The sequence below is a fragment of the Anopheles ziemanni genome, chromosome 3, assembly GCF_943734765.1.
Source record: "Anopheles ziemanni chromosome 3, idAnoZiCoDA_A2_x.2, whole genome shotgun sequence".
Taxonomy (NCBI): domain Eukaryota; kingdom Metazoa; phylum Arthropoda; class Insecta; order Diptera; family Culicidae; genus Anopheles; species Anopheles ziemanni.
The window spans coordinates 32,331,837-32,347,191 of NC_080706.1; the positions used below are offsets into that span (position 1 = coordinate 32,331,837).

The window sequence follows — 15,355 nt, forward strand, 5'->3', positions numbered from 1 at the left end:
TCTTCGGTATTACAGCAAGTATTGTTACCGATAACAAAGAAATGGAAAACAGATAATCATTAAAAAATTCAATAAAAAAGACACGTTAAAAAACCATCTGTAAACTATAATTCATTTGCAACAGATCAATTTGAAAAAAGAATTTAACGCCGAACTATAAATGCATCTCTGATCTTCCCCTGAACCTACAACCTAACTTCGACTAAAAGTCCGAAATTATTAAAAGAAACAACATGGATTCGGGTGTGTTTAAGTAGCAAAAATAAACCAGACGCAACCTAGCTGCCAAAAGAGTTTTGCCGTTTGGAACCAGCAGAGGCACCAAATGTTCGAAGAATCGGCACGCTCGAGACGACGGCCGGGCAGCTACTGCCTGTGGTCACGCTGATCGTGGACGCCACCGAGTACAGGTCCGTCGTTACCGACGATGGCCTTTGCCTCGCACCGACCGTGCCCGTGTTCATATTAACGCTACTGCTGGTGCTACTACTCGCACTGCCGGATGAAGTTGTGGGCCCAGCATTGGCCCAGAGGGGCGTCGGTTTCGGTAGCGTTACCGCCGGTGGATAGTGGGGCATCGTTTGTCTGTTGTTCGCGACCGAAACGGCCACAATCGCTGGCGGAGGTGGCGAAAAGCAATTTCGCACAGGCCCGGTGACGTTGGCGGTACCTTTCACCATCATCTCTTGCGATTTATCCGCCGGTTGATATTGGCCTGCTGTTTTATGCAACTGAAGCGCTTGCAGTTGTAGTATTGGAACCGTTTGCAGCGATTGTGGAGGCGGTGCTTCGTCCTCGTCTTCGTCGTCGTCTTCAGCCAGCGTTCCGATGAGATCCGCTTCCGACCGCACGACCGATGGTGTGGCGGGTCGTAAATGCAATGCTGCTGAACCGACGACAACCTCGTTGCACTTCGATGGTTCGTCCGTGAATCCTATTGCTTTGTTGGACGCCATTCGGTTCTTTTGCATGGTGGAAGACGATGCGTACGTTTGCGCTGGCTCTTGGTGCGCAAAACTATCCACCGCCGGATCGTACGGGACGGACGTACCCGTCAGTGTTAATTCTTCCTCTTCGTCGTCCTCGTCGGCATTGCTTGGGCGAACGTTGGTGTTGCTATTGGTGGTAGTGGTGGTGGTGGTGGGGTTGTTGGTATTGCTCGTAGTGCCAGCATTCGGTGTTCCACTGGCTGCTGCAGATGATGATTTTTTCTTACTGCGTCTCGTTAGGTAGCGGTTGAGAAGGGAGAGAAATTATTATTTCCGTTTATTGGTTGGATTCTGGTTGCGCTGGGGCGTCTGCGGCCTTTGGCTGTTAGTTCCACTGTACTGGTATTTGGCCTTCTTTTCTGAGGGTTTTAATATCTATGAACAAAAGAGAACAACATTTAATATGGTGTATTATACCAAAACTCCACTTTTCCATGTAGCGTACCTGAAACGAACACATTAAATTTGCGTCCACCGACATCATGCCGCCGGCGTTGTCAAATTCCCCGCAGTAGTTCGGTGCTGAGAAAAGCGTCACCAGCGACCGCCGGGCAAAGAACTCGTACCCATCCTCAACGACCTGGTGCGCCCGACAGATTAGGTCCAGCTCGTGGATCAGCAGAAACTTGGCGACGATATCGACCCCGAACGTAAAGCTGACGCCTCGATCGTTCTCTCCCCAGCCCTTTACATCCTTGTCCGGATCGCTCCACAGCAGATCGCACAGCAGGCCCGTATCGGGGACGTCTGTGGGCCGCATGATGCGTTTAATTTGTTCCATATGCTACGGGCAGAAGTGCATTTTAGTATTACAAACAGTTGCCTCATGATTCAGACCAAAGTTCGCCACCACCGTCGTGCGCACTTACGTTCAGATCCGGGCTTAAGCCACCGTGACAGCAGAATATTTTCTCATCAATGATGGCAGCGATGGGCAGGCAATTGAAACAATCGGTGAATGTTTTCCACAGCTTCACATTGTACCGCCGCTTGCACTCATCGTAGAAACCTGGAAAAGAAGAGCGCTTCGTTAGTAGAAGGCACTTAGTGAACTTTGTCCGTTCAAACTTTACCGTATATCCTATTAATACTGGCACACTCGTGATTTCCGCGCAGAAGGAAAAAATTCTCCGGATACTTGATTTTGTATGCTAGAAGTAGGCAGATCGTTTCCAGCGACTGCTTGCCCCGATCGACGTAATCCCCCAGGAACAGATAGTTGGCCTCCGGTGGGAAGCCGCCGTACTCGAACAGCCGCAGCAGATCTGTATACTGGCCGTGAATATCACCTGGAGTGAGGATGCGAAATTGGGGTTAACATTCCGAAACGATACAAGAAAGAAAATGACGAAAGCGCAAATCAAACATACCGCATATTTTAAGTGGAGCCTCTAGTTCCAGCAGAATTGGCTGCTGTAGGAATATTTCACGAGATTTTAAGCAAAGCGCTCGGATTTCCTCTTCCGGCATGGGTACCGATTTTCCTGGACGGCATCCTCGAACTAAAACGGAAAAAGTGGAAAGAAAACGGATTATAATACAAAAATTATTTGTTAGAAACAAACGGCGATTAATTTCGAACAAAAGTTTGCAAATTTTATTAAAAGCAGGAAATCATTTCTGTACATAAACCAACACATTTGTGAAATTTTTCCTAATATTTCCTACATAAAGGAGATAGGAAAACATATCATATTTAACATATTAAACACCTCATATTGCATATAAACATACGTAGAAGAGCAATTGCGTATAAAAATTACGACAAATATTGTTCAATTCTTGGAATAATCTAAAAATCCTACGACTCATGGCCATAAATATGCTGAGTGTGGCAATAGTTGGAATGGATTTTCCTTTTTTCATGCCGTTCAGGTACTGTTGCAGCTTCGGCATAACACTTAATCGGGTGCCGAGGTTGACAAACGGATGGAAAGCATAATCGCCAAGAGTGCACTGCTTCTGGACGGTCACGGGCGAGTCCTTTCTCCACATGCACCACCACACTTCCAGCATAATGCCATGTGACCCGGGAGAAGACCAATGAGCACCACAACGGTTTCCGTACAAACGCATAACCGTGAAGCCAAAGCTAGAAATGTCGCAACACTTTCGCCTTTTGCGATGGCCATGCAATTTTGTCCCTCATTATACGGGCCCTCGTGTGTTTAAACAATTCTCCCAACAATGGTCACAACGGGCACGGTAACTGACTCTTTGGAACCATAGCGAATTTTTTTTTTATACGGAATGCAGAACAGGGCTTCCATGGCAACACCAATATTGCATGGGACGCTATGGGAAAAGGATAAAGCGACACCACGTGACGCACGTGTTCAATAAACGTGATGGTCTGTTTCAGTTTAAATCTATTTTGCGTAAAAAATGAAATAAACTTCGTTTTGCTAAAACAACACATTTTCTATCGACCTGCAGCAAACTTGACGTAAATGAATCTCGCTTACGCCCGACAACAACTTCGAGTTTACTACTACTATATATTTTATCGTCTGCTTCTGCTTTTATCTATTTTTCCGCACAAAACCTTGAAAATCGTTGCCCAAGCCAACCCCAGTGCGATCATAAAATGTTTATTCGTACAAACATTCTATCTCTCATTCAGACCCATTTTCCCTCCATCGAGGATGATGATGAAAAGTCTATTTTTATCCTCCGCTGCACATTCATGCAAAACTAGTTCAATTATTACTAGAGTGTACAGCTGCAGGGTGTAGAGCGGGTGTACAGCTAACTTCCTCGTATCAATTAGCGATTGCTCTACCCGAAATCATCAGACTGCCATACGTATCAACCCCGATGGAGCCATCTTAATCGCCCCCCATCCTCGCTTGATGACTTTCCATTAACAATATGCATCCGATGCATGATTCAAAGCATGGAGATGCTGCAAAATAAAGACGAACATATGATAACAGTGTCTACTTTAATAACGAGTTCAAAATTTTTCGAGTTTAATTATCTCTTGCAAAATTTGTTGTGGGGAAGAATCAAGCAAGAGGCAAAGAGCAGAGCAGTTTATGGCTTTTATAATCCCCTAAGAGATAAGCATTGAAAGCCTTGTTATAATTGCATCACGAAATAAAACTGGCTCATACAACTCAAGTCCTATTTCTTCGCAAACACTTGGGACTTTTTTTACCAAAACGAGTTCAAAATGCACCCAGCGGAGCAACACAATAGAGCATAAACTCTTAATTCGTGCCCGACTACAGCTAGCTTCTGTGTTCTGTGGCCTGTCATTATCTAACTTCGACAATTAAGTAGTTCGGTTCGTCGATTATTCCTCCCGGCCCGTTCATGAGAGAAATAAGAAACAGCTTTTTCGCCTTTTCCGGCATCGTGAAACGGTAGATGAAGCTCTGGAAGAGAAGCTTCGTAAACATGCGAATATGAAACCCATTGAAAATGGTTACACATGTACACATAATGACGCTCGACGCTCCAGCGTGCTGGCTCCGGTTTCAGCTGGATGCGTTCCGCCTACGTACGTAGCAGTGGTGGATGGTAGGGAACTAGTTTTACGATGATAATAATAGGGTGTAGGATCCCCACGAGTTACTCTACTCGACACAGTTCCGACTACGCCGACTAACAGTTTCGATGCAAGTTTGACAGACGGTTGCATCTTACCAGGCATTCCGTTCTGTTTTCAACAGGCTTGAAATCGGAATGTATGCAAGCTTAAAATCAAACATTCAGAATTATTTCTACTTATAACGTAGCGAACATGGGATGAAGCAATAAAAATAGCATTAACTACAAAAAAGCGTGCCACCCGTTTAAACCCGTTTTCGAGCTACTCGTATCCACGCTACTTTGCATCGGAACGGAGAGCGGCGGTGGCGGTAGACACGAGATCTAAGATGACTTCAATTGAAACTAATTTGCGCGTGTGATGGAAGAAAATCGAAACGTTACCCCACGGAAGAGGGGGGCGATGCGCCCGCCGGAGGGAATGAAGTGTAGTTTTTCTCAAGCCCTTACGGTGTACATTGCCTTGCACTGTGCTATTGTTGGGTGAGCGAACGGTGACGTCGTCATCTTGACCATCGACAAGGAGGGTTTTAACAAAATCGTCAACAACCGGCCCACATCGCGCGCACCCAGATCGATCGAGTGGGCGCATTAATTGTAGAGATGTACGATGCTTTCTAGCAAGCGAACACACCAATACTAGTTTAGAAAACCACGCGGCAGTAACACATGCCGATGCATGCTCGAGAATCCCTCTGGCCACTAGAAGTGGTTCCCACCATTTCGGACGTTTCCTCGGAACTAGGAAATTGCGGTTTTAAACACAAATCAGAATCCGCCCGCGTAAGGAGGTATTTAAATTGGCGTAGATTTAAGGCAATGTGAGATTGGAATCACGTTTTAAAACTACTTTATTTGCATTGATACTAATGTAATGTTTTCAGTTTTAACTCATAATATAATCAATATGTTTTTCGAAAGAACATTCATGAGCCATGCTAGCCAAAACACACATTTCAATCAATAGTTGATTGCTCGTTGAAGGTATCAATAGCCGTATAATCGGCAGATTAAATCTGGTAAACATCACACGGCTAACATGATAAGAATAACGTGTTCGGCTAAATCAAAGTGAACCGATTCGAGCGTTGATCGACCAAACCTAAAACCGTCGATGGAAATGTGCATCTCGTGTGCAATATTTCACAGTTTAGTCTTGTTCCCATACGCCTTCCGCACTCCTACTTCCGTACCGACATCCGACCCGGGACAACGGATTGCTGTGGTGGTGGCGCATACTAACGACCCGTCACGGGCACTCTTGTGCTGCCTGCTGGAGGTTCTGTTTATTTGATATTTATTGATGAAAATTGACTCATCAATCTCAACCGCCACCCCTTTATTTCCATTAATCCCAACGTCCGATAGCGATCGATCGCAGGCACTGAGGTCCATCAACAGCAGCACAGTATCCCCCCGATCCACCATCCAACTAACACCCACTGTACTCCACCCCTCTCGACCGTCACGTTGTGAAGGGTAGTTCACGACGAAATCGAATATTACCATTAAAGGCAGCGAACGCGGAGGAGGAAGGAGAGCGTGTGGACGGTATGGACGGTTTACCCGACGAGGCAAGTGCACCGGTGACAAACCCAACGTCGTGATTGCTTGTCCATCACCTCCACCTGCTCGTCCTCCTGCTGCATGTGACCCGTAATTTCCCTTCTAACATCCAATCGGGGCAGTTCGCTCGCTCCGAAGAATAAGGGACACAATCGGCAGGCGGGCGGGCCACCCGCGGGCATCGGGTGTAAATGAACAATAGAGCTGTAAAAGCGCTCGAGCGTGACGCCGCTCCACAATTTGGATGCGATCACTTCCAGCAAGTCCGGTGACCGTGAACTTCACAGTTTCGCTCCGTCGTTCGATGGATGGAGGGGGAGAGGAACCCCAGCGCCATATGGTGAGGGTGGCGTGCGCGAGACGCTGTTGACGTTACGCCACATTATGTGCCACAACCCTTCCTCCTTTGCTTCCTCTTCCGTTACAGCGCGCGCACCAGCGAGTGGCGCAGCGTGATCGTTATGTATGTAAACTTCACTCGCTGGTAATCGCTCGCGATGGCGGTAACCAATTCACCTCCGTCAACTACACCTCCCCCTTTAGATCCGCTACTGCTCTCCGTGTTACTCGCATACAGACGAGATGATGACAATTCGTTACGCTTGGATTGGCTCGAAGCTGGAATTTGCGACACCGATCCAGCTGGAATGGGATTCCAGACGGACGGAGAAGGTGGCTACGGACCGTTGGTGTAGAAATAGAATCGAAATTTGGTTTGGAGCTCTCCACGGCTCGTTTTCCACATCAGTAAACAAATATGGTTGAATTCCTACTGTGGGGGGGGAGGGAAAAAAACTTGCTTATTAAGCTCATTTTACTTAACACGTTACACCCCTCAACCTTATTTTGCGACAGTTTCCGTTCACGCCACACAGTTCGACGATACTTATGTGTCCGTTCGTTGTCAGTTTCTAGGGACTGACGCAGCGTGAACGGAAAGTTTACTGCTAGTACTTAGTCCTGGTTAACGTGTTAAGGTAAAAAGTGCAAATAAAAATGTAACCACCACCTGTTAACCTTCTTGGCCATTTATAGCATATTGTTAACCTTTCCACAAGGCTAAACCAAAATATAATCTGTTACCGACCGAAATGAGTGTGATTTCATACATCCGTAACCATTCGAAGAGGAATACTGACCTGCAATGGAAAGAAGGAAGAAAAAAAGAGAAGAAGAAAAGAAAAATATTAAAATAGAGCTTATGTCACAAACATTGCAAGCAAAACGTTACTTAGAGCTACTGTTCGAGAGCAAATATAATACAAGACATGTAGCTATAGTCAACGTCATATATGCAGAACGAACGCATCCGCATTCCGCATCAACAAACAACACAACAGTCTACTGGTTCCTAGAGAGAAAAAAAAACCAAGCTTTAAGACAGTGGTACACATTTGCGCAAGATGCGTTAATATCGTAAGGACTCTACAGTAGTACCCGAGAGGAAAGGAACAAAAACGGAATGTCGACGGAGAGAAGAATTTCCGGCAGAAACACTACAGGGACATGCGAAACGCTAACTTTAGTAGAGAAAGAAGAGATAGAGCACTAAAGGGAGAGAGAGAGAAATAGAGAAAGAGAGAGCGCGGGAGACAAGAGTAGATTTAGCTTTTACAACAATGCAAAGAAAATCTTTTGATATAAAACCTTCTCATATACCTTTGCCAGGGTTCCGAAAGTGACAATTCAAAATTCTGCAATACAATATATTTCCGTTTTAAAGCAATGCACGGTCTGTTTCGTCGTGGGTTGACCTATATTTTTCGGAATACCTTACAACTCATCATGATTAAATAATATCGAAATTTTACCTACAAAGGAACTTGCAACACACAGATATACGCACAAACATACCGATTCCAACAGACGCAAAATCAACATACTTATTTACCGACAACGAAGCAACCACCTCGAGGAGGGTGGTTGAAGAAAACCAACACTACACCATAGCGATGGCGAGGGGGTTAGCCTGTGTTGAATTTTAATTAAATCATAAAATATTAATCATCACCCAACGGAAACGAGCCGAATGGCGAGGAGAACTAAGCTGTCGCAACTAATCCTTCCTGGCCGGTGAGGCTTAACCGGGAGCTCCTACCTTCGTACTACCCCCCTGTCGTATTTCTCCTCTCGGTCCACGGATGGCGTGGCAAAGTTTAATTTTGAAACAAACAATATTTATACCAAGGTTTCGGTAAACAGTAGCTTTTCGTATGACCTCGCAGGCTTGATGATGTTGGAGAGCTTGAAGAAAGCGACCGTTGGTCGAAAGATTTAAATGTTGTAACAACATCCAAACACGCCAGTGCTGAGTGCCAGAGATTATTTGCCCGTACTGCTGAGCCCGTCTTGGGGTGTCAACGATAGCGAGAACACGTACCAAACACATTTCACTCGAGCGTGAACTTCCGATGGAGGCGCCCGGTGGCTCGAACCCGGTTGGTCTTATCTTTCGGCGTAAGAGATTGCGGCTGAGCTCAAACCGGCATACGAAAATGTTGGCACACAAAACGGTGGATGATCCTACCGCACCATACAATCAATCATTCGCTGGGTCTAAAGACACACATACACACACACATAGACACCAACGCTCCAACGTCGTGAGAGGATCTACGCCAATCCATCACCGAGGGAATGGGTTTTGCGAAAAAGGCGCCTTTTCTGATAAGCAAGGAAAAAGGCCGGGGCCTACACAAGCGGGCCCGCATATCGGGCTTTATAAAAATAAACGGATATGCAAGCCAGCCTTCGAAGAAGCGGGCTTATGCCTCGGAAACCGGTTCGTCAGCTGGCGAGCCGGGCGGGCAGCAGATTAGTTTCCGTGCATGTGGAGACGGATCTAAGGGGGTAGCAGCTAATTGAAACGCTCACCACAATGTGTACAATTTCGCGAACGCCCAATCTCCAATAGTATCTAAACCCTTCGGCGGTAATTAGCAAAGAGAACTCTGCCGCAATACTACAAGTACAACACAGACTATAATCAGAGCCACACAGCATTGTTGAAGTTAATCACTAAAATGAAATGTTTGTGTTGCAGATTAGCGGCACGCACTGCCGCATTGTTTATCAAAGCTCAGCCCACAGCACACCACCACCAACACCACCACCAGCTAATGGTTTCGTGGGAAAAGTTTAAAGCATTGATTTTTGGCTTTTGCGCTGAATTGCGCTCGCGTGAGATGTATCCGTGAAAATGGACCAGCGCCAGCGATAAATAAAATGTGGGAGCAAAAAAGGGGGTGGCGGGAAGTGAAAGGAGGGTGGTTACGTAAGGCGTTTCCACTGCTTGGAATGCCGTGCTTTCCTTCCGTGCTTTTTCCGCGTCGTTAGGCGCAAGCTGAAACTATCCGAAGCTTCTTGCTTCAAAAGACAGCAAAAGTTAGGAATGAATTATAATTTCCTCATGGTTTTTAAAACATTTCACAGAAATCGTCAGATATAAATCACGGAATGAGGTGTATCTGGCAGTATCTGGACAACGTTTCTTTATCGTCCATCATCACCATGAGCACAAAACCCGAACCAAATGCAAGAGATTGTGGTCGCTGTCCTCTCCGGAGGACACTCATCAAAATCATGATATGAACTTGATGCTTCCAAAAACACACCCACACACATAGATACAATCAGCACAGACAGCAGACACGCTTATCAAGTCAACCGATCATCCAATTAAGTCATAAACGATAGTAACAATAACAATCGCAATAAAATATCAACGAGCGAAGCAATAACCCCCAACCGATGCCATGGCGGAGTGAGTGAACCCCTTTTCGGATTCATCCACATGGTAATGACATTGACAGCTAAATCATCGGCAGTCTGAAGAGAGTGGTAGGAGTGTGGATCAGTATATTTTTTCTCCCCCCCATTTCAAGGCTCGCAACGCCGCGAATCGACTAGATAAACATATCTTCTGCACGGAACGTCGAACCTTCCTCGCCGTCTGCGTAACCACGCCGAAACATGCCGAAGCTAGCAACCAGCACCGCAACACGGACGTTTACAACAGTTGCGAAAGGAACTTCGGTGCGGTTTAGCGCACACACGAAGTAGAGAGACATAGTTCGCACAACAGCAAGCTCTCGGTGGTTGGTACGCTGTTCCTGTCGTCGGAAAATTTACATATTCAACGAGAAACGGGGTTCCGGGAAACAGGGGGGGGAACCAAGGAGGAGGAATTCATCCAGCGAATTTATTCCGGCATATGTTAGAGTGCAGTGTGGAACATATGTTGCCATCCTACCGACGAGGCAACGGAGTCTGAGAAAGGAGTAGCATAAAATCAACAAACTATTTGTATTTGTTTTGATGTTCTCTTTTTCAAAATATGTTGATGTAATGCTATATATGAGCTTGGTTGACATAAAATTGTCCCAAATAAAAAGAACATCTCTTCTAAAGAAACATACAGTTGAATGTTTAAGCGATTGCCTCCCAACCCGCAAGATGATAAGTTCACTGCCCAAAACGGTGCCGTTTCTGAACCTTTGTATAAACGGTTGTTTTTTGGGGGGGAAAAAATATGATCCAAAAGCACTCCACTGTGCACAACGGAACATAACTTCAACGAATCAATTATTAATCGTCCATTCGCACCTCATGCGGCTCTCGTCATATGATACCCACTCACTATCATCTCCTCCACTTCGCACCAGAGCGTATCCGCAAGTGCACACTCAACCGGTAAATAATGCGAGACGAACGTACGTATAATGATAATAAAGACGCATACAAAAAAAAAAGAAAGAAATAACATCCCACACATTGACCTCCGGGGAATGCTCTTCTTCACCGCAGACAAGACAAGACAAGGGAGTCGGCGGCGCGAAGTGTTTTGAGGGGTGTGGAGGTGGGTCTGAATGATGAAACGCTTCTGGGTTCAGCTAGTCACGAGTCATAAACAGTTTGATTGATACGTTCGCCCGCACAACACGTGCTACAAAAACCGTGGATCTTGCCGGCTCTGCAGCAGCATAATCGAATGCCATCGATGGCGAGGTACGAACATCCATTATGATGTCTCGCGAAATTGATTTATCGCAACGGTTGAGAGCGTTTGGTAGCGCCGCAACGATCATTTCAATGGTGGATGATTTTGTCCTATACATTTCTGTCAATTATCTTTCCCTGCATGAACGAAAATTGTATTGATTGCTACCTACCTAATGATGTTTTTAAAAACAAGTCAAAGTGGAAACTCAATGAAATATGTAAACTTGAAATAACGGTAGATAGTCTTCAAATTGATTTAGGTTAGGGGGAAAAATCAAACTGAAACCCGGTTTAAACCGACGTCGGGTACTGGCGGTAAGTTGTAGGAATGGGAACGAGCAGTAACAGCAGTAACTAAACCATTAGCAAACCATACGCAATCGAACCATAAAAAAAAACATATACCTAGTTTCTAGCCAACTGTAGTAGAGGTGATTGAAAGAAGGTGGTAAAGTTTAGAAGATTTCGCAACAGACTGCTAGGTACACAGAGTGTGGAAAAAGAAGGACGAAAGGAGTAATAAGAATCAGAGTCTGTCCAAGAAATTCGAATGCAACTTGCAAACACTGGAAACAAAATACAACCGCAAAAAACACAATCGCAACGCATACACGACGATCTTCAAACTCAACGATAGTAGCACTAACGCACAAATAAGCACAAACATACGATGGGAGAATGGACGAGGCCAATAAGGGAAACCAAAACAAAAACCAAGGAGCAAAACTAAACAACTAATGATACACAATCCTACCTACTACTCGCGAACAAGAACGAAACGCAAAAACAAAACGGAAAGAAAAAAAAGGAAACGGAACGGGTAAAAGAAACCAATCTAAGTATCTCCGCAATCGGTCATTCCTGCCCATAGAGAGCACAGCCCCCCATACCCATAAAGTCGTGCGAGAATATCTCTTTCAGTTTGCCCTTCTTGCGCGATTCCTGTGCCTGCTGCTGTTGCAGTTTGTGAGCTGCAGCGCACGGAGGATGCGGTTGCAGTTGCAGAAACATGTTGCCCGGCCCGGCCCATCATCGGAGGGTTGCAGTAGAGAAGTCGTCAATCGTCCGAACAAGACCGCCGCGGTCGCGAGACACGCCCCGGGAAAATGGTGGGAAAGCGGCGACACAGAGACACGAGGAGGTTAGTAGCAGAGCAGTAGTAGAGGTTGATGTAGTAGAAGTGATAGAAGTAGCACAGTAAAGGTGTAGAAGTGTCGGTGGTAGAGCATAAGACGAGCAGACGTGGTAAATTTGTGTTGCAGTAGCAGCCCAACACCGAGACAATAGATTTATATACACACACGCACAAACATCACGTTTATCGTAGAGAGACAACATCACAACAGTATGGGCATGTCAGACAACGCAATAGACGTTTTGTTGTACCCAGCGAAGGCGACAGAAAAGGACATCAAAGATGCAGCACAGGACATCGAATGCGTTTCACCCGGAAGGGGATTTTATTTTTCCATTGTACGTGTGTATGTGTGCATGTTTGTGTGTGCGTGTGTGCACGTTCGTTTATTGTTTCAATGGTCGTGGTGGTGGTGTTTGTCGGGTTTTAAATCAGAACAAAATCCAGAATGCAGAAAGCAGCAAGAGAAAGAAAAGGAGAAAAAGAAACAAACAAACACGGTAAATAAAGCTGATAAGAAACATAATCCCTGCGAAAGAGTACATTTAATATAAATATTGATGTTGCTAATGGTATGCCAAATTAAAAAGCGGCGATAACGGCGATGAAGTGTGTGCGCTTTTTTTATTACTTTTAATCAACAAATAGCCACATAAACCAATTTCGATAGCACGATGGGGGTACATATTCTTGCCAAATGACGTTGGTGAGTTGGTGAGAGCAAAGGTTTGTTTTTAAGGCGAGCAAAACACGGATTTTAGAATTATAACTAGCGATGAGTCGGTTCATGCGTACTAGCGATAGGATGGTGGTGGTTCAAGGGATCTATTGGCCATTTAACTTTCAATCCTAAAAGAAGCTCTCTTTTTTCCATTTTCGCCGAAAGAGTTATAATCTGTGTTGAGTGAAAGTTATTAACACGAATTGCCGTATCGTCAAAGTTCAACTTTCTCCTTGGTTACAACGCAATCATGGCAACATTGAGTTCGATTACTTCTGAATTTTCCCATCCTTTCCCCAGGGCTCAATTTTGTTACATTAATTAAATGTACAACGCAGTTTGCGGTTGCATGAATGATGGCAACAACATTTCGCAAGGGTTGAGGAGTTTGTTTCCATAAACCGTCCGTCCCACGGACCTTTTCGCCTTCGGGGAACGCCGATTTTGATAAACAAACCAATACCAATAGTGTGACGGTTTCCGGTTTGTTGATTCCATTTTCCAGATTAATAATTAATAATTTGCGATGCTTGGGAAATTCCTTTACGGCCTGAACCCAAACAACTCGAAAGGTTCACTGCCTTCGCAAATTGTTCGAAGTAGTTTAGGAGAAAGCGAACTTACGCCTGGCGACAAACACACCAAAGGCCATACCAGTACGATTGATTAGTTTTTCCAAACATTTGCATACAGTCTGGGTAGAAAGCATCAGACTGTCAGACATTTTGCAATTCGATTTGCAATGCGTGTAGTAAAAGTGAAACCGAACACGTTGAGGAGACACTTTAAATTGCCCTCCAAAAAATATAAACCCACTTCAGCAGTAAACGTGTTGCTTGCGGGCACATCGCAGTTTTCCCAATTCGTTTAAAAACGACTGCCGGGGACGGAATGGTACGGTAGAGGTAAGGGAGAGATTTCATTCCAGCGCCAACCTAATTATGTTGGGACCAAATTGCACGAGCAAACCAATTTCCCGTTTTAAACACCCTCCCTCCTTTGGACTTCGGAAGAAAAAAAGCGGGAGAAGAAGGATAGGATGGGGTGTAACCTTTCGACTTTCCGTTCGCAACCCGTCGTTTGACGTAGTTTTGACGCGACATCGAATTCACTTCCAAATCGGTTCTCACCTTCACCTTTTTTTCCCCCATAGGAAGTTTGCTTCCCCGAGGCATAAAACTGATCGCCAGCTGGTTGTGAGTTGGGAAACGGGTGGTGGTGGTGGCAGATGAAAGGGGCCGGAAAATAGCCTCCGGAGCTGGCCGTTGATGATGGCGCCGACGGTGCGATGGTTTTCATCGTTGGTCGCACGATTGAGCATTGGGCGAGGAAACTGCGACAAGTTCGTAGCCAAATGAGACAATATTGAATTTAACAGCCCGACCCCTCGGCCACTCTCTGCCCTCTCTTCTGGAAATTATCTCGTTGCCGGGTGTTTTTCTTCACCCGGAGGATGGCCTCCACCACTTTTCCATGTGGCAAGACGTTTCACGCGCGCGCACTCGCCCTTCGCAAAAAGTTACGCATCCGGTCGTAATATTTTACACGGCATAAGGCAAGACGTTGTGGTGTGACGTGAAACGAAACCGAACCCGGATCGTTTACCGTATCAAAGGTGATAAACATGAGGCATCATCCAAACGCCACCATCTGCCAACCGTGACCGGGGAAGGTTCGGTTTTGACGGAGACATGGATCGTACCTGTCTCCCGTTGCTGCTTCAAGACATTTCGCCTCAAGTGACATGACAAGACGTGATTTACGTTGTGCTAGCTTTTTATATGCATATTTTAAAGGATTTTTGGCACGAGCAGTTATGTAAGCGTAAGCTAAAACTAACAACCCAACACACACAACATGGAATGGCGCGCTTTCCGGAGTTAAAACTAACCCCTGCCGATAGGACCAGTGTTGGTGAACCACGAGAGAGAAAAAAAATAGCGCATCACAAACGGGGCAGAATATATTGTGTAAGCAATGCAGAGATTTAAGAGATATACCCCCACCAATACCATCATTATGACTGGCCTCTTTCTTGTAATATGTCAATGCGCATCTCCTCTCTTCATATCCATCTCAATAGTCGCGTGCAATCTCGTCGCAATTGGTATTCTTCGACGGTTCCGGGGCAAAGCACACAAACACAGCTCGTAGGCAACAGAAGGAACTCACGTGTCGCGGAAAAGTTGCGGGAAAACAATTGTTCCCGTCCGCCAGGTGCACGAACGAGAGCGCGGTCCTACGAAGCGGCTGTTCGGTGGAAACAATTCCAGTGCAGTTTTGTAGCGTGTCGATGTTCGTACAAACCACGTGCACGTTACCACCTTCCCATTATCCCTCCACAAACACACACACAACTGCACCCTTGTGGGTGGTTTAGAGTCTACC

The 15,355-nt window shown here is 45.6% G+C and overlaps 2 protein-coding genes across 2 annotated transcripts in view; both read right to left on the reverse strand.

Annotated features, from left to right (window-relative positions):
* Nucleotides 1-278: 278 nt before the first annotated feature.
* Nucleotides 279-1,174, reverse strand: LOC131286660 (uncharacterized). The gene has a single exon (XM_058315644.1). It carries the CDS (start codon nt 969-971, stop codon nt 279-281), a length of 693 nt encoding a protein of 230 aa, XP_058171627.1. The 5' UTR covers nt 972-1,174.
* Nucleotides 1,174-15,355, reverse strand: part of LOC131286659 (serine/threonine-protein phosphatase PP1-beta catalytic subunit-like) — a 28,398-nt gene continuing 14,216 nt past the window's right edge. Inside the window, exons 2-7 of the mRNA XM_058315643.1 lie at nt 12,002-12,082; nt 2,360-2,491; nt 2,063-2,278; nt 1,859-1,998; nt 1,435-1,773; nt 1,174-1,364 (exon numbers count right to left, since the gene is read on the reverse strand). Coding sequence (XP_058171626.1) covers nt 1,257-1,364; nt 1,435-1,773; nt 1,859-1,998; nt 2,063-2,278; nt 2,360-2,491; nt 12,002-12,082 — 1,016 coding nt within the window. The 3' untranslated portion in view covers nt 1,174-1,256. The remainder of the gene's footprint in view (nt 1,365-1,434; nt 1,774-1,858; nt 1,999-2,062; nt 2,279-2,359; nt 2,492-12,001; nt 12,083-15,355) is intronic.

Excerpts from the sequence above, each read along its gene's own strand:
- LOC131286660 (XM_058315644.1), bottom strand. The coding sequence starts at position 971 with ATGCAAAAGAACCGAATGGCGTCCAACAAAGCAATAGGATTCACGGAC.